The sequence below is a fragment of the Protopterus annectens genome, chromosome 3.part0 (genome assembly GCF_019279795.1).
Source record: "Protopterus annectens isolate FY-2018-M chromosome 3.part0, PAN1.0, whole genome shotgun sequence".
In the NCBI taxonomy this organism is placed as follows: Eukaryota; Metazoa; Chordata; order Ceratodontiformes; family Protopteridae; genus Protopterus; species Protopterus annectens.
Window position 1 is genome coordinate 1,752,524,822 of NC_056731.1, and position 26,924 is coordinate 1,752,551,745.

Consider the following 26,924-nt stretch of genomic DNA (forward strand, 5'->3'; position numbering starts at 1 on the left):
CCATTTTGTGATGTTACCCCATCGTCAGCTGAGGAGGAACACACTGCATTCCTGAGGTCTTAATTCTGCTGATTTACAATGCTTTTCTGTATTAAAAAAAAGCATGCAGTTTTCTACACTACCAGACACTGTTTGATTTCCGGATAGTCTGGAAAAAAAATGGATAGTGGCAAGGTTATCCATATTTTGCAAGTCTTCTATAATGGTTTCCCAAATTAAAACACAACCCATAAAACGGGTGTCCAAAGTAGCTTAACAGGTTTTAGCATCTGTATTGTCAGAAATGCAGTGGTCAACATGGAATTCAATCTCAAATGCTGTTAGTGGAACCATTACTTCACTCTCTCTCATCAGTCAAGATGGCAAAACTTGTACCAGATAAGAAGACTAGAACCGCAACAAATGAAATTTAAAAATCTACTCCAAAATCTGACCACGGCTTTCAACTCTGCTTGATAGCACAGCATGACCTAATGTTAAGTTTTTCAGCAGGCAAAATTAGTTAATACAAATTAAAACAACATGTGAAAAGGGCCACTTGGGGAGGAAGCAACCCATACAGGTATTTAGCCTTTTCTAATGATGAGGTCATGAAATAAGGTTTCACCTTGCGGAAAAGCAGCATCCTCTTCTAGATAAGCATTTGGATTCTAACTATGCAAGAATTAGACAAACGGACAACTCTAGAGTGAAATATGGGAGCATGAAGATCTCATCGGAGGAGCCTTCAAGATAGGAACTGACTGATTCACTGTCAGCACCCATTATAAGGATTTCCACTTCTAATTCAACCTTGAAGAAATTCTCAGAATGACAGACAAAAGTTCCTACATCCTCTAAAACCATTCTTTCTTCCCTAGTGGGCAAAAAATGTGACTTGAGCGTATGCTCCCTTAAAAAGCAATAAAGACAAATTTCAAAGGCAGTATCAGGTATTATGAGGGCAAATTATGAACCTGGCACTAAAAGCAAATGTTTCAATGTGAACTTACATAATAAAAGTTCAGCCATCTTTCACATGAAAATAAGTTCTCAAAATCCAGCACAAGGAACAGAAAGGTCAAGAGTCCAAATAATCAAAGGGGCAAGCCAACAATTGCTGACTTCCCTTACCAGCATGAAGCCAACATTTCAGGAAATGAGTAGCTAAGCCCTGGCTAGATTTCAGATAATAGAAATTATGCCTCAGGAACCTAAATGCACATTCCATGTACCCCAACAGCATGGCAATTAGCTTAATTACTATTGTGCATGCCAGGAAGATGTTACTCATCTATCCACACAAGCATTTAAGGATTAAGATCCAAGTAACAACCTCTTGCTACAGGACGATGACTGAGCTAACAAGGGAGTAGATGTCATGGTTACAACTGAGGACTCTGAATAGAAGCCATATTACCTTCTCTTTTTCGTAGTCTTTCCTGGGAACTCGAGAAATAAAAATTTCAAGCTCATCTCTCCAATGAAATGTCACTGGGATGAAACACTGGTAGGATCTGATGGATACATTTGCATTTAACAGCCTAAACTACTTAAAAGAAGAACCTTTTAACCAACAAAAGTTAGCATGCAATGCAAACTACAAATAGCAAAAAAGATACCTGCATCCAGTGGGTTGTGCATATTGCACTAACTGTACTAACAAACAGCACCCTATGTGGGTCTACGGTAATCAAGGCAACATGAAAGGTGGGACTTAAATTTTAAAAGAAGAGAGGAAAGAAGCTGTTCCATGTGCTGTGGAAGACCCCCACTCCCAAGCCTTCATTTCAAGACTGGGACCTTCACAATGCAAACGTATCTAATTATATGTCAGTACAATAAAAGTAGCAACAAATATACACTCACCAAAGAATGTCTCTTCACATGCTCTCTTCGAGTGAACAGCTTTCCACAGATGTCACAGCTAAAAGATCGGACGCCAGTGTGAATGAGTAAGTGTCTTTTTAGTGTTCTCCTATATTTGGCTATATAGTTACAGTGGGGACATTTGAGCTTGTTAACAGCCATAGCAGATGACTCCCCTAAAAATAAACAATACAGATTAACAGTTTCCTCAGGTGAAAAAAATTTACTCAAGTACAAACACTGGAAGCTTTAACGCAGTTATTGACATCAGTAAACAAACCCAGTACAACTGTAACCCATTAGCACAAATGAAACCAAAAGAATGCAAGCAAAATTCAGACGACCACAGTTCTAACTGTTGTAATGCTTGTAAACACCATTTCCAATCAATCAATTTGGCTTTAATTTACCATGAGAGATGCACTTTGATGTGCAATCAATTCAGTCATGAAGTGCTCACCAAAAGATTTTCAGTTCACAGGATCGATGTTGCAGGAAAATGCACACACTGGGAAATGACCAAAGGCAGACATTTGTCCTCTCTGGTCATATCCATTTGGTTGTCAGGGAGAGCCTGGCTATAAAAAGAAAACTGCGCACATATCCTGGGAAGTAGCAAACACAGTGCACTAAAACAATACAAAATCAGATATCCATAAAAAGCTTGCCACAAAACTGTAATGGATTTCATACTAAGAGTAATGAAGCAAAATACAAAACATCACACTAAGAAAATATCACAATCCAAGCAGGAAAAAAAATATTCGGGGAGACTAAGTGGTACACAGTTAATGATATAAAGGCCACCAGATCTTTTAAAGTTGAGGGTGATAGATGGATGCAACCAACGTAGCAACAGTACAGTTCAGTAAGCATGCTCTCCATTAATCATACATGCTTAAGATAATTACTGCAGCAAAAAACAAACACGCAGACTGACATCTGACAATCCAGTTTGACTTCTCTAGCACTGACTACTTGTGCCGGGTTACCCCCAAAACAAGACAGGGATAGACAGGGGATGGAAGTGGCCTACACTGCAACACTAGTCCTACTTGAATATCTTTGGTATGGTAAGTATACCTGTACAATTCTATCATCTTTATTGTAAGGATCATCAACATACTATTAATTAGAACATGTTGGAAGAGCAGCAAAGGAGAAAAAGCTGCACAAATCTAGGGAGGGAAGGAAAGCCCTGCAGAACTATATGGGTTCAGGAAAGAACACAAACTTTTCAGAACTATATGGGTTCAGGCTTCTCTGTTCTGGAAACGGTAGCGCAGTTTGTAATTTCTAGAGAAAGTGTAAATGGGCTCGCATCTAAACCACATTTCAAAATAATCTGGACTGCTACATCCTGAAAAAGGTAGCCACAGTAAATGGCTGTCCTTGACCAACAAGTCTTGATTTGGCCATGTAAGGTTTTTTCCATGCCGGACAAAAGAAAGCAATGCTGCCAGCCAAACAAATGGACAGGGTCTACTGGGCACTAGTCTTTCCTGTCTAGTTGGCATTAAGAACATGAACTGCTTGCTTGCCTGAAATCCTTAACCTTGCTCAAACGACATCTTAATGCCAATCCACAGCTAAGTAGTACAACAGCTTCTCTTGTTTGCTTCTAATAATTGACTGGATATTTTGCTGCCACTTTCAAGACCACTTTTGGCATGACTGTGAAACTGGTCCTGAAGGTCACCCTGTCTGAATCATCACATAAGTAGCTCTGCATATTAAAAGTCTGCAAATCCTTACTGCTGAAGTAATAGCCATACCAGAACAAACTTATCCAAGTTGCAGACTTCACAGGGCTGCAAGCTGCAGCTTCAAAAGCAGCAAGGGTCTTTTAACTTCACTAAAGAAGTCCCATGGACTAGGTACTGGTTTCACTGTGGTCCTCAAATGCAGTATTCCCTTCAAAATCCGTTTCACAAAGGTGATTGCTACTAATGGTGGTTCCAAGGGCAAGCAATAAGGGATGGCTAAAAGGTACCTCAAATCATGCACAAGAAATCACTCTGTCAAAGAAGGCTATGAAATAAAGGACTTATGGAGCAGAAACCACCTTAAGCCAAACGTTATCTGATCTGCACCAAAGTGAAAACTTAGTCCACCTCACCAGGCATGATTTTCATGTGATATGCTTTTGGGCATTGAACACTTAAGGCATGAGGGTAGGAAGGAATCCCAATGCAAGACCAACCTTCTACCTTCCAAAAAGTACAGTTTTGTACCTACCATAAATGTAGATGTTCGAGTGTTCACCCTGCTGCACTCATCACACTTGGGTTATCCTGCCATCAGGAGGTCCCGCAGTCGGCCTGAGTTCCAAAGTCTTGGTCCGGCGTCGGTTGCTGTCACTTCTTCCCTGACGTCAGTGCGCCAGGGGTATATAAGAGGCATTCAACACCATTTTCTTCAGTTTTTCTGGCCCCAGATGTCAGGTGCCCCCAATAGGTAGGCAATATATATACTGCAATATAAAAGTGTACATATAAAAATACTTTCAGGCACAAGCAAATACACCACAGAGGTTGTATAGGATAGAATGGTATAGATAAGTCCAGCTAGTTCAAAGGGGATGGAATGAGGGTAACCTGGACTGCAGCAGGGTGAACACTCGAACATCTACATTTATGGTAGGTACAAAACTGTACTATGTTCATTGTGTTACCCTGCTGCAGTCATCACACTTGGGTTGAATCCCTAATCTAAGGATGGGTGGTGGAGCTAAACAGGGTTAGAAGACGCTAGTAGACCCTGCAAAACTGCAGTGGCAAAACCAGCTCTAGTCTTAGAATATAGAGGTAAGTGACACTGTTTGGTGAAGGTGTGCACTGAACACGAAGTTGCAGCTTTCAGAATTATCCTTGGTTGGCACCCCCCTGAGAAAGGCTGCTGATGTAGCTGTAGCCCTGGTGGAGTGGGACCTAATGTTAGCAGGTACTGGTTTCCCATGATGCGTGTAGCAGAAACATATGCAATGTCCTATCCATTTTGAAATGGTCTGTTTTGAGATAGCTTTTCCTTGTGATCCTGCAGCATAGGCTACAAAGAGCTGGTCAGATTTTCTGAAAGCCTTAGTTTTATCCAAGTAGTAACGTAATTGCCCGTTAATGTCAAAAGAGTGCAGGAGTCTTTCTCCTTTGTTCTGGAGATTTGGGAAAAAGGTGGGCAAAATGAATGGTTTGGTTTAGGGCCACACTGGATACCACCTTTGGCATAAAGGAAGGGTTAGTTCATAGAGAGACTCTGTCTTGATGAAAAATGAGGAAAGGCTCCACTGCCATTAGTGCCTGTAGCTCTGAGACTCTTCTAGCTGAAGTTATTGCTAGTAGCAGGGCAGTTTTCCATGAAAGAAATTTTAAGTCAGCTGAAAAAGCTGGTTCAAAGGGCGGCAGTATAAGCTTTTCCAGAACAAAGTTGAGATCCCAAGTAGGTGTTAGAGCTCTCCTGGGCGGTCTTATGTTCTTAGCCCCTCTGAGGTACTGTCTTAGGAGTGGATGTGAAAATAAAGGAGGATCCGTTTTGTAATGAGCTGAAATTGCTGAGGCGTGGATCTTAATAGATGAAAAGGAAAGTCCTTTGTGCAACATCTCAGTTAAATATTGTAGAATCTGAGGAATGTTGGGATCAAGGGGATTTTGGCCTTTAGCCTGGTTCCAGGCGCAAAATCTTTTCCATTTGTCTAAATAGGTTTTCCTGGTACTGGGCCTCCTGGCCTCCAGAATGACATCCATAACAGCTTTGGATAGAGGTGTTGGCTGGTTGTTTAGGTAATATGCTATGCAGCCAGGTTTAAAGTCTTGAGCTGGCTGTGTAGAATCCGATTGTCTCGCTGGGTGAGCAGGTGAGGAATTTGTGGCAAAATCCATGGTGGGCCGTGGGCCATGTTCCTTAAAATGATACCAGTGCTGGCGTGGCCAGTCTGGTGCAATGAGAATCATTTGTGGCCTCTCTAATCTGACTTTCAGCAGTACCTTTGCTAGAAGAGGCAGGGGAGGAAAGGCATACACTGTTAATGCTTTCCAACTGAATGAGAGGGCGTCCACTTTCCAAGCTTGTGGGTGGAATGTCGTTGTGCAAAATTTTTGAAGTTGGTAGTTTTGGGGGGTTGGCAAACAGATCTATGTCTGGGCGTCCCCATTTTTGAGTTATCATTACAAATACTTGTGGATCTAGTTTCCACTCGTGGGAATCCATGATGTTTCTGCATAGGTCATCTGCCAATGTGTTTTTCTTTCCTGGCAGGAATTGTGCTTGTAGTTCAACTTGGTAAGACAGTGCTGTGTTCCACAAGGTCATTGCTTGCCTGCATAGAGGGTAGGAATGTGTGCCCCCTTGCTTGTTTATGTACCACATTACTGTGGTATTGTCTGTCTTTATTATTAGATGTCCTGGGTGTAAGAGGTCCTTGAAAGCTGTTAGGGCATTCTGTACTGCTAGCATTTCTTTTTGATTGATATGCAGATGCCTTTGATTTGTAGTCCATTTGCCCTGAATGCACTGTCCTGCCGTGTGTGCTCCCCAGGCATAGTCCGATGCATCTGTTGTCATAGTATGCCTAGCTGTAAGGTGAAAGGCTGACCCTTGTTGAGGTGACATGCCTGTGCTCACCATAGAAACTCCTGTTGAAGGCAGGGAATGAGTGGTATCAATGTTTCCAAGCTGTGGCTGTGCTGAGTCCATACGCTTTTCAGGTATCATTGTAATTTCCTTATATGCAGTTTTGCAAATGCTATTAGTAGTATGCAAGATGCCATAAATCCCAAGGCCTGCAGAATTTTTCTTTCAGGGAGTTGGGCCTTTGTTGCCATTATTTTGAAGTACTGAGTCAGCTGTTGTTGCTTGTCTGGCTTGAGATAAGCCATCTGGGCCACTGTATTCAAGCTGGCACCCAGGAATATGTTTTGTGAGGGCACTAGTTTTGATTTCTTTACTGTGTACCCTAGGCAACTTAGAAGGTGTTTGGCAAATGCCAGATGTTTTAAAAGGAAGTCCTTGCTTTGTGCTTGAATAAGGCAGTCGTCCAGGTATGGGTAGATTTGAATTCCTCTGTCTGCAGTATGCAATTACTGGTGCCAGGCATTTTGTGAAGACCCTGGGCGCAGTAGATAAGCCTAAGGGCAGTGCAGAGAATTGATAATGGGTTGAACCTGCAATGAAGCAGAGGTATCTTCTGCAATTTTGTCTGATGGGGACATGCAGATATGCCTTCTCGAGGTCCAACGTTACTAGCCAAACATTCTTGCCCAGCATGGGAAGAAGCTGCTGTAGTGTTAGCATCTTGAATTTTGGTACTTGCAGATAGGTGTTCAGAATTGAAAGATCCAAAATGGGTCTCCATGCTTTGTCCTTTTTTGGGACTAGAAAGAGTCTTGAGTAAAATCCTTGCCCTTGCTCCTGTGTAGGTACCTGTTGAATGGCTCATGTCCATGAGAGCTGTAATTTGTTTTTGTGCCTCTGCCCATTGATTTGGTGGCTGGTTTGGCATTCCTTTTATCCTTGGCAAGGTATGAAAGTGGAATCTGTATCCTTCTGAGCCAATGTTTAGGACCCATTTGTCTCTTGTGATGATGTGCCAGTTGGCTGCAAAAAGTGCAAATTTTCCTCCCAAGGGAGCTGCCAAGAGAGATTTGCTTGGTAGTTTGAGGGCTGAGTCATTGTGTTTGTCTTCTGCTAGCTTGGGGCCTGTCTTCTCCTCCTTTCTGGGTAGCAGTGCCCCATTGGCGAGGTTTGTAAGGGCCTTGTGACTGACCTCTGCCCCTTGGGCGTCTGTATTTGCCCCTCTGTGATCTGTCAGGGTTGTACCTGTATAAAATCCTTGACAGTCTGCATAGACTTTGCCTTATCCTCCATTTTCTTTAAAACCTCTTCTGCTCTGACACCAAATAATACATCCTGCTGTAAAGGTGCATCCAATAATTTTGCTTTAACATGATCAGGTAGGGTTTGTTCTTTTAATCAAGCACGTCTACGTATGACAGACCCAGTAACAGCTGCTCTACAGGAAGCTTCCAATGAATCAAATCCACATTGTAAAGTATGTTTGCCCACCTGTTCAGCTGCATGCAACAGATCCTGCATTTCCTTGAACTGTTCAGAATGTGTGCTCATTTTTTGTTTTAATTGAGACATTAGGAATTGCTGTTACTTCAGCATGTGAAACTGACAATTTAATGCACTCATAGCCAGAGTAGCTGAGGTGTACATCTTCTTTCCCTATCTATCTAGGGCTCTGGAATCCCTTTCAGAGGGCACAGGATTTTTAGCCATAGAAGCTTTAGCCCCTTTGGGACCCTGGGAAATTGTTTCTGGTCAGCCACAGGGCTTTTATAAAGGAATTTGTGAGTCAGGTACTCTGTAGTATCTGTCTGGTTTGGCTGGAGCAGGAGGTAGAGAGTCTGGATTTAGACTAGACTCCAAGTAAACATCATCCACAATGTCTAAAACTGGAGGGATAGCAAGTGGTCTGTGCTGGGGTAGTAAAAGGAACTCTCTGAGCCTTTTCTTAGAATCAGAGTAGTCCTGGTCTTCCCAGTGGAAATGTTCCCTCATGGTATGTAAGGTTTCCCCAAAGGAGTAGTCTTCAGGGGGAGATGCTGAGGGAATAGAATCTTCAGCATCAGAGTCTTCACAAGGGGGAAGGCGTAATCCTGTTCCTCAGAAGAATCTGAGGAAATAGAAACCTGGTCAGAGGAAGCATAATCCTCCTCTTGTCTTGGTCTTTTATCTGGAGGGGGATGGGAACCCCCGATTAGGGTAATCAAATCTTCAGCCATCTTAAGCATCTGTTTCTTAGGCATGGGGCCTTGAACTGGAGACTGATGTACAGTCTTTTTTGGTTTTAATGGAGTTTTAAGCTTAGCATAAGATTTAATGGTGAGTGTAGTCGGTCTGAAGACACCTTCTGCAACCGAAGGTGTTTCTACTGCACCGGGATCTCCTTCTGCTCCGGTGTCGGAAGGGCCTAATGAAGATGGCTGCGACAGCCTAGTACTCTCCGCTTGAGAATCCGAAGCTGTCTGGGGTTCCAATTCTGCGGTCGTCAGGGGCTGCGTAGGCACCTCACTGAAAACCGGAGAACCGGCGAAAGGCCCAGCAGAGGCCTCGGAGTCTGGCTTGCTCCTAGGATGCCTGTCCTTATCCTTGCATTTTTTATGCATGCCAGTTGTCGGCTGCTCCGACGGCATGATATAATTTCATTTCCTACCAAAGTAATGCCGTGCGAAGTCAAAACGGCATTTGGTAGTTCGTTTATTAAACCTAGCACAAAACCGACAGCCTGTGATGACGTGGTCTGGGCCTAGGCAAGGAATACAATAAGAATGGAAGTCCTTATGAGGTATTTGCTTCCCACAAGAAATGCAATTGTTAACTTTTTCTGACATCGGACTGAGGCAAGAAAAGGTTCCCCAACGGGGTACTTAGCTTTATTGAAGACTTCGGACTGAAATTTGAATCGAAAATCTCAGGTGTCGGCCGACCGGCACTTGCGAACTGCTTCGGACGCCGCGCGGCAGAAAGAGTGAAGAAAATGGTGTTGGATGCCTCTTGTATACCCCTGGCGCACTGACGTCAGGGAAGAAGCGACAGCAACTGACGCCGGACCAAGACTTTGGAACTCTTTGGAACTCAGGCCAACTGCGGGACCGCCTGACTGCAGGATAACCCAAGTGTGATGACTGCAGCAGGGTAACACGAACATTGCAAGGTTTAGATATGGTTGCACAGAAGACCATCACAATTGAAATAAATTTGCACAGGACTTCATGTCCAGAGTACTACTACTTCTGTTCAGTTCTTTGAACAGTGTAGGTACTTAACGTAACTGCAGATGTTCAAGTTCACTGTCACAGTATTGTTTCACACTTGGGATTTCTGCTGCAGAAAGATCAGCTTCCAGAGCTCTTCGACTTTCCACTTTTTGGCTGGCTTGATTCCTTCCCATCTGGGCATAAACACTCCTGCTGTAGAACAGGGACATCTGACCATGCTACGTTCAGTTCTTTATTGCCCAGTCAGCTTTAGGAGCTCATCCAAAGACCAAAGCACCAGCTGCCCAGGTGGCATACTCTGCAAAGGCTACCCATGTGCCAACTCCTCTATGGATGGCTGAAGTGGGAGCAGCAGCTCTTGTGCAGTGGGCTCTCATATGCCCAGGTACAGTCTTACTATGGAGAAGGAAAAGTAGTGAGAGTCATTCTGAAATCGCCAGTTTTGTGACAAGCTTATCTTTCCTACCCTTTGCAAAGGCTAAGAATACACAAGTTTGATTTCCTTACTACTTTAGTTTTCTCTCGGTAAACTCTCAGTTGTCTATGCATACTCAGAGTATCCAAAATCCTTCCACCCCTTGCTTTGTAGGGTAGGACATAGTGAAACTAATGTCTAGATTTGGACAGACTTCAGTGCTAGTGAGGAGGAATACCACGTCTTTACAGAAGATGAAGGGATGCTTGCACATGAGGGCCTGCAATTCTGATATTCCCCTGGATGATGCAATTCCAAGTTTTCAAATTACCGGGAGAGGTGCCACACCTGCTTGCTCAAATGGTCATATCAACTTTTCTAGCACAAAACTGACTTCCCATGCAGAAGAGATTACTTTCTTGGGGCACATCAAACATAAAAACCCTTAGAGGAACCACTTTACTGGTAACGAGAATAAAAGGAAGGGATCCTGTCAGGCTCCTGTACCTTTAAGAGAGGCAGAAAGCAATACTGATTTATAAAGATTTCACAGACATTTGAGGACCAACATAACTAATAAGTGGTTAGGGTCCACGGCTCCTCTGTGGCAGTAAATGGAGAATCACTACCATTTCAAAGTAAAACTTCTTTATATCTGGCTGTCAAAGCCTCCCTTAAACAGAAAGCATGTCCGCTGATAACATGCACCTTAATGGGACAATGACTAAGGTGTCCAGGCTGGGTGGACGAATGAATTACTTTGGGTCAAATTAAGGATACCGTGTGTCTGACCAATACATTAAAGCTTGGGTGCCTTCCTCTTGTCCTGCATGTCCCCATGACCAGTGCATCAAAGTATGTGCTAGTATGAAAGGGACATACAAATTCAAAGTTCTTCAGAGCTTTCTTGTCCCAGAAAGAGAAGACTCGAGACCAAAAAAAAAAAAAAGTAAGAACAAGACTCAAATCAGCAGGAAGAGAGTAAAGGGTAGATCCACATCAGCCAAGGAACAGGATAAGAAGTGGTGTGTGTCGTGGTGGTGGTGAGGGGGGTGTCGGGTGAGAGCATATATAACTATATAACAATGGTCTAACAGACACATCTACTGCTATGGCAAAGTTCTTGCACAACTATACTATGTCCTTCATTTAATCACTACTGAAGTATTGTTCACCAATGGGAAGATTGCTAAAGCTTTAAAACCAAAATTATTTTACGTGTTTTATACAATACACTGTACAACATTTTGCTATTTTCCTTGCATGCAAGTGATTCTTAGCTGAAACAGCTTCTGCAACACTAGACAGAATGCCACACACATCTTAATCACTGTATATCTGTTACGTTAATAAAAAAGCAGAATTCCGCTGCTCTACTTTAACTTGGCCATTACACTTGTTTACAAGTCTGAAGCAACTGCCACACTCTTACTACAGCTACTCTACGGTATATACTAACCTAGTACATGAGCAGCAGGATTAAAGCTGCAATTTAATGACTTTTCATTAGAGAATCTCTGCTGCTATCTGGATTATAATAATCAGTATGCATTAGAGAGCATTTCTGCTACTACCTACATATGTATTTTAGATCAGTTTACATCAGTACAAAATTATTTTTACATGTCCTTGTTTTAACCTGCAGTTGCAGCATTATTTATAAGTATTATGAAAAAGCAACCTCATCTTGTAAACTAGTTCTCCTACACATCACCCCTACAAACATGAATATTAATAGCACTAGTTTTGTCACTTAAATACTATATTACATTGGAAGGATAGAGCATCACTCATCTGGGAGGGTTTCAAACAATTAGCTACTAAACACCTTAGCTCACAAATATTTAACCTACGCAAATCCCACACCCACTTTACAGAATTTTGGAAACCCTTTTTAAACATCTTCTAATTTGAAGTTGGTATATACAATCATGATGGACTTTTGGCATGTGTACACAGTTTTCACTATTGTGCTTTTATGTTTTATCAATTAGCAATGTTCATAGGTCCATAGGAAAGTACTAGGCTATCTGCCCAAGGGCATCTATAAGCCTAGCCAGAACGTGTTGGCTTTCGCAGCCCCCTTAGATTAGTTCCCTGTGCCTCTGTCCAGCAGAGCCACTGCAGTGATCCCCGGAGTAAATTTTCTGTTTCCCATCCACTCGTCAAGGTTTCTCTTGAAGACCGTTAGTGAGGGCCTCTGCCTAATGTAGACTGGAATCCTGTTACAAAGCATGTGGAGTCAATGGGACAGGAATCTATCCCTCCAGCACATCCTATTTATCGTTGTGGTGAGGCCTAGATCCCTAGAGCATGTGGCTCTCTGGGATTTGTTTTTTTTTAGGTGGAGCATGTCCATCAATTCTGGGTTGGACATGGCCTTGTATGTCAGGCAGAGATCACCTCTGAGTAAGCAGTATGCAACAGAGTACAGCTGGAGTTTCTTCAGGCAGGCTGCATAGGGCATCTGTTTGAGGTCAGTAATCCTCTTGGTGAGGTACTTCTGTGGCCTTTTCCAGCTGTTGCAGGTGTCTTGTAATGTACATACCAAATGGGGCGTTGTACTCTATGATGCGTATGATGAGTAGATTGGCACAATACCCTCTTTGTTCTAGATGTGAACCCTTTTGTGATTAAGTGGGCCACATAAAAGGATTTTCTAACCACCTTGGCAATATGATTAGCAAAGGAGAGATTACTATCTACTTGGGTTCCCAGATCCCTTATTACATTTTCTGTATTTTAGGGGACTACCACGTATGTGGTATTTCGTGGGTACTTTGTTTTTTCCAAAGGGGATGACTATGCACTTTTTGGCATTTAGCTTGAGGCCATGATTTTGATACCAAGTAGCAAACTCACAGAGACCCTTCCAGAAGATGCCTGTATCAGCCGGAGAGTCAATTATAGAACCCAGTTTGCAGTAGTCTGCGAACTTGGTCAGCCATTGTCCTCCTGTGCTTGAATATACTTCTGAGAAGTATATACCGAACAGGAGGAGTCCCAGGACTGAGTCCCGGGTGGATGCCACTTGTAACCAGTTTAGAGTCGGACCTAGAGCCTGCAACTCTCACTGTGTGGGTTCTATCCGTGAGCCAACTGGCAACCCATCTTGTGACGTAGGGGTTTATGTTCAGGCTGGTGAGCTTGTCTATTATACCAGAATGAGGAATGGTGTTGAAAGCCTTTGCGAGGTCTAAGTAGGCTGTGTGGCCCTCCTTTCCCTTGTCTAAAGACTTGGTAACTGTCTCAAAGAAGTCCACCAGGTTCAGGAGGCATGATCTGCCCTTAAAGCCAAACTGGTAGGGTCCAATGTCTGGAGGTTCCCAATGTCTCTGTTAATGAGTTCCATGATGATGCACTCCATAGCCTTGCAGACCAGGCTAGTCAGGCTTATGAGGCGATAGTTCCCAGGGTCCGTTGGGGCTCCACCTTTGTGGAGCGGGATAACTGTTGCTGTGTGCCACTCTATGGGTACGTAGCCTGTAGAGAGGCTGAGTTTGAGCAGTGTGTTTTAGGCGACGGGGTAGTTCATTTTGGAGCTCGTATAAGAGACAGCCTGGGACAGCATCCGGTCCCACTGAAGCTGTGTTTTTGGCTTTGGATAGGGCAATTTTAACCAGTGTCTCAGTGACTGCCTGGGCTCTACATTCTTCTGGTATGGTTATGGGCCCTTTAGGGGGCGAGAGGCACTAAACCTGTCTGCCAGAATGTTGGCAATATCAGTCGGTTCAGTGTATTTTGTGCCATTCTGCACTAACTCAGATCTGAGAGTTTCCACTTAGGTTCTTGACATAGCTAAAGAACGCTTTGTGGTTATCTTTGGAGTCCTTGGCAATTTTTCTTTCGAAGCTAGCCTTGGATGATTTTATGAGGGATTGTAGTTTCTTGCCAATACTGATCAGGGATGTCTTCCCTTCTTGGGATTTTACTCTCTTCTGTACTAGTTTCCGCCTTCTATTGTATAGCTTGTTTATGGCAGGGGACCACCAGACTGGTTTCCTTTTCTTGGAGGAGTGAGTCTTGGTTTTGCTTGGGATAGCACGGTCCATGCATTCATGCAGGTGCTCATATAGTGCCTCTGTAAGGGATTCAGCAGCTTGGACAGCGTTGTCCTTAAGCATGGGGGCTGTGAACCTTTCTACCTCGGTCTTAAGTAACGTGAAGTTTGCTTCTGAAACGTTTTTCACAGTGGTTTCCTTGATTGGGGGTGGGGGCGGAATGTGGATATCCAGAGTGATTAGTCTATGGTCTGCTCTAACTAGCGAGGGGTTGCCCTCCGATGTGGAACACCAGTCGCCCATGTTGGTGATGACTAGGTCCAATATGTTGTCACCTCTGGTGGGGGTGTTGACCAGCTGATCCAGGGCGTTCGAGTTTATAAATTCTAGGAAGCGTTGGGCAACGGAATTAGTACTCTAGTAGTTCTCCCAGTTAATGTTTGGGTAGCTGAAATCACCCAACATTAGAGCATTTGGTAGGATCTTCATATTTTCCAGTCTCTCCAGAAACGCGGAATGGGGGTCCTGGGTCATGGTGGGGGATATGTAGCAAGCTACAATCACTATATTCACTAGTCATACTGCTACATGTCAATCATCATTGTTATGCTCACTGTATATGCTTTCATAAAAAAGAAAAGATTTTGCGCAAAAAATAAGTATTAATAGATCAGTAGAGAAACTTTATACTTGTCTATGTTAGACTGCCATTATATATAAATGATGTGCCTAATTTCCTGAATTTGTAGGGAATGGAGTCATCTTTTGCTTGCAGAGTTCCAGACCCATAATGTGCCTTCCTGCAGTGATGGTCCATACCTGCTGAAGGGACTTGAGACCTTAACGGATATGCACTATTAGATGTTACTATGGTCTTGGGTTCTACGCTTTCAATATCAACTTCTCTACCACACACAGTACCAGTAACTACCCTTTTTTAAATTTGCCCTCAAGCTTTACTCTGCCTGCACTACTATTTTCAGCCAACTTCTACTCTTCTATAACTCCTGAGCTCAGCATTGTGTCTTGCACTGTGACTTCTCTGCAATACAACTCAAGCAGACAATTATCAAGGAAAACCAAAGCCCACAATTTTCCTGAAAGCACCTTACGTGAACAAGCCAGAGCACTGTATGCAAAACCATTTCTGAAAAACTACAAATAAGCCTTTGCAATTAATATCAAAGTACAACAAATCAGAATTACATCAATTGTCAGTCCGTCACTAATTAAATTCACAATGGTGAATGCAGTGTGCGAGAGGATGGCACCTGACCATTTAGGCAGCAGACAATTCACCTCTGTCTTTATTAAGTTACACCATCACAAAGCACTACAACCCTTACTTAAATCCTTTTACCCGCGCATTTCGCAATACTTTGGAAAAGAACTTTGGTTGACTGCTGGAAAGTTTTGAGCTACAGCGTATTACTTTTCATTTTCCAACCTAACAATATCTAGACTAACTCTTACAATTTGTTTGCCCCTTTACAACATCTTAAATTTTAAAACTACCAGCACTAGCTACAGACTGTTCTTTGGAACTATGACTTCTATCAGGCAACACCTCTTGTAATCAGAATAAACAGTCTATCAAGGTCTTTCTATTATTCCCCTCTTTTCTTGATTACAATTACCCCAGTACTTACCTGAACAACTTTCAAGCTTAAAGATTTTTTTTTTTTTTTGCAACACCTGTAACTCTCATTAGCTCACCTCCTTCCACCCCCTACACCCCCCCCCCTTAATCATAACTACTACCTACTATTAATAGACATAAACCTAAGCAGCATCTATAACAAATTTCCAGATCTACATGCATGCATGTCATCACACACCCAAGACATACTCATCACCATCACTGAAAACTGGCTAAACTGCACACTAAAGATTATGACATTCTTCCACCAGGCTATAATACAAGAGATGATATAGTACACCAAAAAAGTACAGTTGTGTATACTTACCATAAATGTAGATGTTCGAGTGTATTCACTGTTGCAGTCATCACACTTGGGTCATCTGCCTGCAGGTAGCCCTCAGTCGGCCCGAATACCAGAGACTTAACATTTCTGCGTCAGTTGCTGTCACTCCAGGACTGACGTCAGGTCGTAAGGGGTATAAAAACAGGCAACAGATGCCATTGCATCAGTTTTTCTTGCCCCAGATGTCAAGAGCCCCCCAAAAGGGAGCTAAGCTACGATGGGAAAATCACTAACAGTAAAAAGTAAATACCAATAACAAAGCCCCTGCAAGGGGTGAGTAATATACACAGAGGAGAGAGAGAGAGAGAGAGAAGGGGGCTGGAGGGAGGGAAACCAGGACTGCAACAGTGAATACACTCGAACATCTACATTTATTGTAAGTGTACACAACTGTACTATGTTCTTCGTGTTTCAGTGTTGCAGTCATCACACCTGGGTTGATTCCCAAAGCTGAAGAAAGGGTGGAGGCAGTCAAGCAGAGTTTGGGATGGCTAATGTGCCCTGCAGGACTGCAGTTGCAAAACCCGCCCTGGATTTGGAAAATATAGGCAGGTGGTGATGCTTGGTGAATGTGTGTACAGAACTCCAGGTAGCACCCTCCAGAATGTCCCTGGTAGGGACTCCCCTGAGGAATGCTGTAGAGATAGAAGTTGTCTAGTCGAATGTGTTCTGACCCCTGAGTGGTTTGTTTCCCATGGTGCTTGTAGCAGAAATGGATACAATGTGCTATCCATTTGGAAATTGTCTGTTTTGAAATGGCCTTGCCCTCTGCCCAAGGTGCAAAGCTGAGTAATAATTGGCCAGATTTCCTGAAGGGCTTAGTCCTATCCAGGTAGAATCTGAGCTATCTGTGCACGTCCAAGGAGTGCAGGATCCTTTCCCCTTTATTTTGAGGATTAGGGAAGAAGGTTAGCAAATGGATAGATTCGTTGAGAGCCACACTGGACACCACTTCAGGCATAAAGGCGGGATCAATCCTGAGGGAAACCCTGTCAGCATGAAAAATAATGAAGGGTTCCACAGCCATCAGTGCTTGTAGCTCAGACACTCTTCTAGCTGAAGTGATAGCTGGAAGCAATGCTGTTTTCCAAGAGAGGAATTTTAACTCTGCTGATGCTGCAGGCTCAAAAGAGGGTAGCGTGAACTTTTCCACTACAAAGTTAAGGTCCCAAGCAGGGGGGGGTGGGTGCTCTCCTTGGTGGCCTTAAGTTGTCTGCCCCTCAGAAACTGTTTGATGAGAGGGTGAGAGAAGAGGGGTGGCTCAGTGTTGTAATGAGCCAAGATGGCAGAGGCATGGATCTTAAAAGGGGAGAAGGATAGGCCTCTGTGGAGTAGATCTGCTAAGTAATCCAAGATTAGTGGAAGGGAAGGCAAAGTTGTGTCCTCTCCTTTAGATTGAATCCAGGAGCAATACCTTTTCCACTTATTAGCATAGGATTTCCTTGTAGTGGATTGTCTGGCTTCGAGAATAACGTCCAGCACCTGCTTATCTAGGTTGGTCACTCTGGGAGAGTTTAAGGATTAAGCCAGGCTGCAAGATTCAGGGTTTGCAGCTACGGAGGCAAGATCTGGCCCCTCTGCTGAGTGAGGAGGGTCGGGCTCTGGGGTAGGTGCCAGGGTGGCACCGGTGACAGGCTGCGCATTAGTGGGTACCAGTGCTGGAGTGGCCAGTCTGGGGCAATCAGGATTGCCCTTAGTCTGTCCTGTCTTATCTTGAGCAATATTCTTGAGAGAAGGGGCAGAGGGGGAAATGCATAGATTGAGATGTTTACCCACAGGAAGGATAGAGCATCCACTTTCCAGGCCCTGCTGTGAGGTGTCCCGGTGCAGAATTTGCTGAGTGGTGATTGCAGGGGGAGGCAAAGAGATCCACCTCTGGGGCCCCCCATTTCTGAATCAGAAGGCTGAAGGTGCTGGGTTCTAATTGCCACTCGTGTGGGTCTAGGAGACTTCTGCTTAAGCCATCTGCCAGTGAGTTTTGTTTGCCTGGCAGGAAATGAGTTTGTAGATGGACCTGCATGTCCAAGGCCATGTTCCACAGGGCCATGGCTAGCCTGCAGAGTGGGTAAGAGTGGGTTCTCCCCCCTGCTTATTGAGTTACCACATAACTGTGGTGTTGTCTATTTTTATTAGCAGGGGTCCTGGTGAGAATAGGGATCTGAAAAGCTGTCAGAGCGTGTTGAAAAGCCAGCATCTCTTTTTGGTTGATGTGCAGATGAATTTGACTTGGGCTCCAGAGCCACTGAATGCACTCATCGTCCAGATGTGCCCCGCATGCATAGTCCGATGCGTCTCTGGTTAGGGTCTGGGCAGCGTGGGGTGGAGTAAAGGGAAGTCCCTCATTGTGGTTGCATGCTGCTGCCCACCAAAGAAACTCTGTCCTTAGACACGGTACGATAGGAAAAAGAAGTTGCGTCTTACCATAACATTCCATCTGAGTTGTTGATCTTCTTCCAGTCATCACTGATGGGTTTGGTTCCGAGCCCTCGGAACAGTCGGCCTAATACCAAGCTCGCGTACACCAAAAACTCTCGAGCTAAGCTGCTACCCACAATGCCCTTCTCCCAGTTACCTCAGATCGAGTTTGCATGCAACATATAGAAGAAACAGAAAACAGAGGCCATTTCTGCGCAGAAACCCTGAAACACCAGAAGGACCCAGATGAACCACCAGGATCCTTTGGTGGGGGGACTTTGGGAGGGTGTGATGACTGGAAGATCATCAACAACTCAGACAAAACATTATGGTAACACATAACTTCTTTATCTGAAGTTGTTAATCTTCTTCCTATTCATCACTGATGGGACAGAGTCCCAAGCTACTTGGAGAACCTGGGTGGCCCCTATGGAAGAACACTCCTGAGAACCATAGAGCTGAAGGCTGCTCTTTTCCCCTGGAGACCAAATCCAATTTGTAATGCGTGATGAAAGTATGGGTTTTAGCCCAAATGGCTGCTGCACAAATGTCATCCATGGAAGCCCAGGAGTGAAAGGCAACTGAAGTTGCGATGACCCTAGTTGAATGACCTTTGATTTGAACAGGTTTAGATTCATTCGCTAGGGAGTATGAAAAGGTAATACAATCTCGGAGCCATTTTGATAAAGTAACTTTTGATACAGTACATCCCATTCTTGGACCAGAAATGGAAATGAAAAATTGGTCCGACTTGCAGAAGGACTTAGTCCTGTCCAGGTAGAAGCATAGTTGTCTATGTACGTCCAATGAATGTAGACAGTATTCTCCCTTGTTGGAATAATTTGGAAAAAACACAGGAAGCTTAATGGGCTGGTTAACAGAGAAAAGTCAGACACCACTTTGGGGAGAAAGGATGGGTTAGTAGGAAGGGATACTTTGTCCTTATGGAAGATAAGATACGGGCTCTTTATGCATAAGGCTTGTAACTCATCAGTCTGGCTGATGTGACCGCTACCAGAAACAACGATTTCCATGACAGGAATTTAAGATCACATGTTGCTGCAGGCTCAAAGGGGGGGTAGAGAGACAGAGACTGTAGAACCAGAGAGATATTTCATGTCTCCACAGCTTGCCTGATAGGTCTGCCATGGAAAACTCCCTTGAAAAAAGTCTTGCAAAGGCAGGTGGAGATAAGAGGAACACCATCAGAGCTGCTATGGAAATTGGAAACAGCTGCTAAATGGACTCGAATAGTAGAAGCTGATGCCCCATTGTCAAACAACTCAAAGATACTTAAGTATAGCAGCTGTAGGAGTTGAGAGAGGATCTAGAATCTGACCAGGTAGCGAATCTTTTCCATTTGTCTCTGTAGAGTTTTCTGGTGGATGGTTTATGGGAGGCTAGAATAATATTGCGGACAGGTGAGGAGGGGGTTTCCTGCCTGGCGACTAATGGAAGTGGAGAAACCAAGCTGTCAGCTTGAGTGGATAGATTTGGGGGAGTCTGCCCTTGTGGTGAGATATTAGGTCCTGATAAGTGTCCAGGATCCAAGGAGGTTGTAACAGGTGAGGCCGGAGGAAGAGAAACCACACTTGTCGAGGACGGGGGGGGGGGGGGGCAATGAGGATTATTTTGCATCTCAACTGGATAGCTTTCTTTAGAAACAGGGGTATATCAATGGTATCGGAGGATAAGCATAGAGGAGACCTGCGGGCCAATCATGAGTCAGAGTGTCTCTCGGTGACTCCTCCGTCTGGGTGAAAGAGGGCAAAGTAGCTGCTGCATATTTTGTTTGAAGGGTAAGTGAAAAGATCACAGCAAGGCGGCCCCAACGACTGAAGATTTCTGCCATCATGTTCGGGTTGAGAGACCATTCATGTGGACAGAGGATGCATCTGCTCAGCCTGTCCACAATCACCTTGGAGCTCCCCGAGATATGCGTTGCAATTAAAAAGCAGTTGGAAGCTATCGCCCAATGCCAAATTCTCATGGCCTCGCAACACAGGGGGTAGGATTTGGTCCCTCCCTGTTTCATGTACCAGACGATGGACATATTGTCCGCCTGGATTGCAATCGTTCTTGATAGAAGGAGCGGATGAAGTGCCTGCAACGCTAACAGCACCACTCAACTCCAGGACATTGATATGCAAGTTGACCTCTAAAGCTGGACCACACGCCTTGGACTGTCTTTCCCTGGAAGTGGCCCCCCACCCTATCAGGGAAGCGTCCGTGGTCACTGTGGCACTGGGTTGGGGAGTCTGGAAGGGGTGGCACCAAAGATTTTCGTCTGTTCTCATCCACCAGAGGAAATCTTGCTTGCAGGAATCAGTGATGAGTATCTGTGAGCTCAAAGGATGGAGATTGGATATCCACCGGGTAGAAAAGGAGCCATTGTAGTAGTCTCATATGCAATCTTGCTAGGGGTACAATTGGGATGGCTGCCGCCATATACCCCAGAGCCTGTAGAACTTCCCTTGCAGACACCTTCCTTTGACAGAGTATCACTTGTACTTGTAACCTTAATATCTGAAGTCTGTGAGGAGGAAGAGAGACTTTGCTTGTTTGAGTACTGAACACTGCTCCTATAAATTCCAATTGTTGGGTGGGATGAAGGTTGGATTTTTCCCAGTGTATTGAGATGCCTAGGAACTCCGCCAGTGCTAGAGTGTAGCGGAGGGCCCTGACCCGTAGGCACTTGGTGGGGGTGAAGAGGAGCCAATCGTCTAGATATGGAAACACCTGGAATCCCTGAAGTCTCAGATGAGTTGTCACCACTGCTAGGAATTTCGTGAACACTCTGGGGGCCGTCGAGAGATCGAATGGCAGGGCTCTGAATTGGTAATGATTGGCTCCAAACCGGAAGTGAAGGAGACTCCTGCAGCGCTTGTCCATTTTGATGTGTTAATACGCATCCCAGAGATCTATCGAGCACATCCACACACCCTCCCGAAGAAATGGGAGAATGGATTGTATCATGACCATGCAGAATTTGGACTGAACTACTGATTTGTTTAGTTGGCTGAGATCCAAAATGGGTCTCCAGTCCCCAGTCTTTTTTGGCATCAAAAAGAATCTAGAGTAAAAACCGGATCCGCACTGGTCTGGGGGGACTTATTGGATGACTCGTTTTAGGCACAGCTTTCTTATTTCTGAAGCTGCCTCCTCCCTCTGACTGGGTGGAACATCAGAAAGGCATTTTGGAGGTCTTGGATAAGAGATTAGAGGGATGAAATAACCTCTGGTAATTATTCTCTGCACCCACTGATATTTTGTAATAAAGTGCCAGGCAGCTTGGTGCAGAGAAAAACTAGCCGTGACTGCTTCCAGAGGAAAGCAATCGGGCAGCGCTTTAGGAGCGATAAGGTAGTCCAGAGAAAGAATCCCTGGAGTCCTGTTTTCGGAGACCCCCTCTGCCCCGAAAAGGGAGCCTTCCATTATTGGAACCCCCTCTGCCTCTGGGGGAATCCTCACCACGTGCACTACGGAAAGGACCTTGAAATTTTTTTGCCACATCTTTCCTCTCCTCTGGTTCCTGGAGAAAGAGTGCTAAGGTTTGGAAAAACGTAGGCCAATGGCAAACAAGGTTTTTCCGTCCTGCTCGCACCTGGCTAATGTGTCCTTCACTTTAGAACCGAACAGAGTGGACGGTTCGATAGGGGCATTCAAGAAGGAAAACTTGGAGTCCGTGAGGTCACAAATGCGCATCCAGACGTAGCGTCTCATAACTACACCGGCAGCTCTAGCTGCCCCTTCGCGGATGCATGGGACAGCAACCTCATGGACGAGGTGGAGATGGACTCTAGGGTAGCAAGCTGGGAAGCAACTTTATCACGTGCCCCATCCAAAACTTGACCCGCAAGAATTCCAGAGTTGAGAGAAGAGATCTCTTTGGAGCCCCGTAAAATGTGACAAGTAATTCAAAGACCTGACAGCAAAGGTCACTGAAGCAAAAACTCACTTCCCTAATCTGTCCACCGCCCAGGACTTTCCTCTGCAAGGTCCTTTTTTGTGGCAGCCGCCACCACCATAGTGTCTACTGGTAAGCCTCTAGACCAATGGGGCTGTTCCTCTGGATGGGAGAGTATTTTGTCTGGTCTCCGGGGAATGGCCTCAACAGTATCAGGGTTCTTCCACACCCGCTGCACGATGAGCTTGACTAACTCATCGGCGGGGGGGGGGGGGTCACCCAAGAAATAGGACAGAGCGGAAGGCCTGTAGGAATACTGATTCCAATGAGGAAGGATTGGAAGGCTTCCAGTCACCCCTCTGTCTCAAAATTTCTAGGATGTCTCCAAAGGAAACATTGTCAGGGGGTAACCGTGGGGATCCTTCCCTATCATTGTAGCCCGTATCCTCAGTGAGGGACGCCTCTGTGGAGTCCATGCGTTTCCTCTTACACGTGTTTCCAAGGTGGTTCTTCAGTGGGAGCATCTGAAGACGACTCAGAAAGGGAGTTACCCTGTACAGGGGTTTCCTGAGGCTTGCACTCTCTGCGTCCTGGGGGGTGGCCTGTGATAGCTGCAGCTCAGGAGCGGGGGGGGGGTGTCACACATAGGAGGTGCGCTTCCCGAAGCAAGCACCCTCTCCATCACCCGGAAGGCAGGCCCGCCCGAAGAGGAATGGGAGCCCAGAACAGAGAAAGACAATCTCGGAACCGGGGTCACACCCCGCGCCATACGGCACACACCTAGGGATGGAGCCTCAAGCAAAACCAGGGCAGGAGTTTCCCCCGGGTCGAAGATGGAACTAATGAAACAACTGGAATCGTACCTGGAACCAGGGGTTCCAAACTCCCAAGCATGAGATTGAGGAAGGGGTGCTTCCAAAGGAACTGAAACCCAAAGGGGCCTTAGAGCCTCAGAGAAGGTCACTGTCTGCACCAAGGAGAGGAGTCATCCCGCAGACGTCGGAGCAATAGGCCTCAGAACTGAAAAGTCCAAGGGAGGAGAATACGTGGGAGTCGCAGGGGCAATGAACCCAAAACCCGGAGTGGGATGGGTTTTAGGAAAATTTGTAATCCCTGTAGCTGTCAGCAGCTGAACGAACAGGTGCACCACATCCAATTCAGATAGACTTCTGGTGGATCTTACCGAAACTCCTGAGGGGGAGTCAGGTCGGTCCAAAAAGGGGCTAAAGGCTTGTCCTGAAAATGGATCCAAAGATGGGAGTACTGGGTCCGTGGAGCAGTAAAAATCGGCACCGAGGATTCCAGTTTCGAAACGGGCAAAAGGGGGACTATCAGTGCCGAGAAAGGGCTCAGAGCCGAAGGAATAGCTGGAGTGGAAGTCATTATCGGTTCCCAAGAAGTCTTAGGCACCGGTCCCGGAACAGTGATGGGAGACGCCGGTGACGAGGTAATGGCAGGCAATAAGGCTGGAGCCGAAATCACAGTCGAAACCTTAACAGTCAGTGCCGAGGGTGGTGCCAATGTGGAAGTCATCACAATGTTTGTAGAGACCACTGGAAGAGAACTCAGAGCCGAGGTGGTCAGAACAGAGGAGGCGATCTTGTGCTCTGTGGAAGACTTTTGGGCCTTGTGCTTATGAGGCTTGCCCTTATCACCAGCCAGTGAAGAAGGGTCAGAATGAGGACTTTTTTGTCCTTAGAAGGGTTGAGACTGACGCTGAAAGAGCCTCAGAAAAAGGAGAAGGAAGCAGGCCTTTTAAAATAAGTTTATTTCTTCTTTCATTCAGCGTCCGCTGACTGAAACTAACAAATCTGACAGGGAGGTTTCACAGAGAAGTGTGGAACCCCCAGACAATATACACATTCCTCATGCAGGTTGCTATTGGAGAGTTTACCATTGCAGGAAGTGCAATGCTTAAACCCCGAAGTCCCTTTCTTTTCAGACATACTCAAAAAAACAATTCAACAATCCAAAAGGGGATAGAGAAGGAAAAGAAGAAAAATACCAACAATGGTACTGAGAATATCACAAGGGTAAAGAAGGGCGTTACCAACAAAGGTAAAGAGAAGATACCCGTGGGTATAGCTGGTTAAGAAAAATAGGTAGCTGATTAAGATAAATAGGTATAGAAGAGTTTTTAAGAGAGAAAACTTGCAAAATACTAAAAATTTTGAAAAATACAACACTTCGCTAGAGAGCTCGGTGAAACGCTGCTATATGGCTGTGCGGCAAACGAGATCCGAGGTAACTGGGAGAAGGGCATTGTGGGTAACAGCTTAGTTTGAGAGTTTTTGATGTATGCGAGCTTGGTATTAGGCAGACTCGGTTCCGAGGGCTCGGAACCGAACCCATCGGTGATGAATAGGAAGAATATTAACAACTTCAGATTGACAGTTTCCAGGTCCTGAGAATGTTGGTACCAAAAACTTTTTAAGTACCATTGAATTTTCCTCAGATGCAGTCTGGCATATGGAATTAGTAGGATGCAAGAGGCCATGAACCCTAGGGCCTGCAGGATTTTCCTTGTGGGCAGCTGGGATCTGGTGACCATTTGAGTGAAGTAGCCTGTCAGGCTTGTTTTTCTGGAGTAAGGAATGCCATCTGGGATGCTATGTCCAAGCTTGCACCCAGGAATGCAATCTTTTGACTAGGGGCTAGTTTAGTTTCTTTTCGTTGATAGTGTACCCCAGGGAGGTTAGGTTCTTTTACAAATGTCAGGTGCTGCAACAGTATTTCCTGACTGTCTGCCTGAATCAGGCAGTCGTCCAAGTATGGGTAAATTTGAATCTTTCTGTCTGCAGCAGGCAATGGTTGGAGCCAGGCATTTTGTAAATACTCTGGGAGCAGTGGATAAGCCAAAGGGAAGTGCAGAGAACTGATAATGCATAGATCCTGCCCTGAAGCATATGTATTTTCTGCATGAGTCCCTCATAGGGATATGCAAATAGGCTTCTTTTAGGTCTAGGGTGGAAAACCAGGCATATTTGGCCAGCATAGGAAGAAGTTGAAGGGGGAGCATTTTGAATTTTGGTAACACCAGGAAGGAGATTAGAATGTAAAGATCTAGGATTGGGCACCAAGTGCCCTCTTTTCTGGGTACCAAGAAAAGTCTGGAATAGAACCCTTGACCTATCTGTTCTGCAGGAACAGGCTGAATTGCCCTTAGGGAGAGCAGGGACTGAACTTGGTTTTGTGCCTCTGCCCACTGGTTTGCAGGAAGGTCTGGGAACCCTTTTGGGGTTGGCAGTGAGTGGAAATAAAACTTGTACCCCTAGAATACAATGTTGAGAACCCATCGGTCCTTGGTGATGTAAGTCCAGTTTTCTGCATAATGGGCAAGTTTTCCTCCTAAGGGCATGAGCAGCTGGGCTGAGGTGGGGAGTGAAGTTGAGAAGTCATTGTGAATTATTTCCGTAAGGGGGTGGCTTAGCACTCCCTGTTTTTGAAGTGGAGGCGCTCCATTACTTAGATCTCTGCATACCCTGAGACTGTAGTCTGGGGGGGGGGGGTCTGTTTCCCCTGGGTCTAGTTTGAGATGGCCTTGAGGGGGCTGGAAAGGAACAATGCTTTGAGGGGCAATGCCTACTGAATCTAGGAGGCTGTACTTGCAAGAAATCTTTGACCGTCTGCATAGATTTAGCTTTTTCTTCCATCTTTTTAAGAACCTCTTCTGCTTTGGTGCCAAATACTGTCCTTGTTCAAAGGAGCGTCCAGTAATTTTGACTTGACATGGTCTGGCAAGGTCTGCTCTTTAAGCCAAGCATGCCTCATCAGTACAGAACCAGTGACTGCTACCCTGCAAGATGCTTCTAGGTATCAAATCCACATTGCAAAGTATGCTTGCTGACTTGGCTTGCAGAATGCATGACCTCTTGTAATTCTTTATTTTCTGCACAGTCTGTAGAAGTAGCTAATTTTTGCTTAATAAGTTCCACGATATGTTGTTGGTACTTTAGCATGTAAAACTGGCAATTCAAAGCCCTAATGACAAGAGTTGCAGAGATGTATACTTTCTTAACCCATCTGTCTAAAGCTCTGGAATCCCTGTCAGAAGGGATGGGATTCTTAGCTGTAGTTGCTTTGATACCTTTAGGCCCCTGGGAGATTACCTCTGGGTCAGCAGTAGGATTTTTGAAAAGGAATTTGTGATAGTCAGGAACTCTGCAGTACATGTCTGGTTTCCTAGGAGCAGGGGGTAAAGTATCAGGAGTTGGACTGGATTCCATAATGACATCATCCACAACATCCAGGACTGGGGGTACAGCTAAAGGCCTATGTTGTGGCAAATCTAGAAATTCTCCAGGTCTCTTTTTGGACTGAGAATAGTATTGACATTCCCAGTGGAAATGCTCTCAAAGTATGAAGGGTTTCACCAAAAGAAAAATCCTCTGGAGGTGAAGCAGAGGGAATGGATTCCTCTGCATCTGAATCCTCATAAGCAGATAAAGGCATGTCTTCATAATCAGATACCTCAAAGTCGGACTCTTGGGCCTGTTAAAGCTGATGGGGACAGGTCTCCTATTAGAAATGTGACACAATTTATAATGTTTGGTAAAGGTGTGGACAGAGATCCAT

At 45.0% G+C, this 26,924-nt stretch overlaps 1 protein-coding gene across 1 annotated transcript in view; it reads right to left on the minus strand.

Moving 5' to 3' along the window:
- ZBTB10 (zinc finger and BTB domain containing 10) overlaps positions 1-26,924 on the minus strand; it is a 592,770-nt gene that overhangs the window by 169,209 nt on the left and 396,637 nt on the right. The window contains exon 3 of the mRNA XM_044065781.1: positions 1,849-2,024. Coding sequence (XP_043921716.1) covers positions 1,849-2,024 — 176 coding nt within the window. The remainder of the gene's footprint in view (positions 1-1,848; positions 2,025-26,924) is intronic.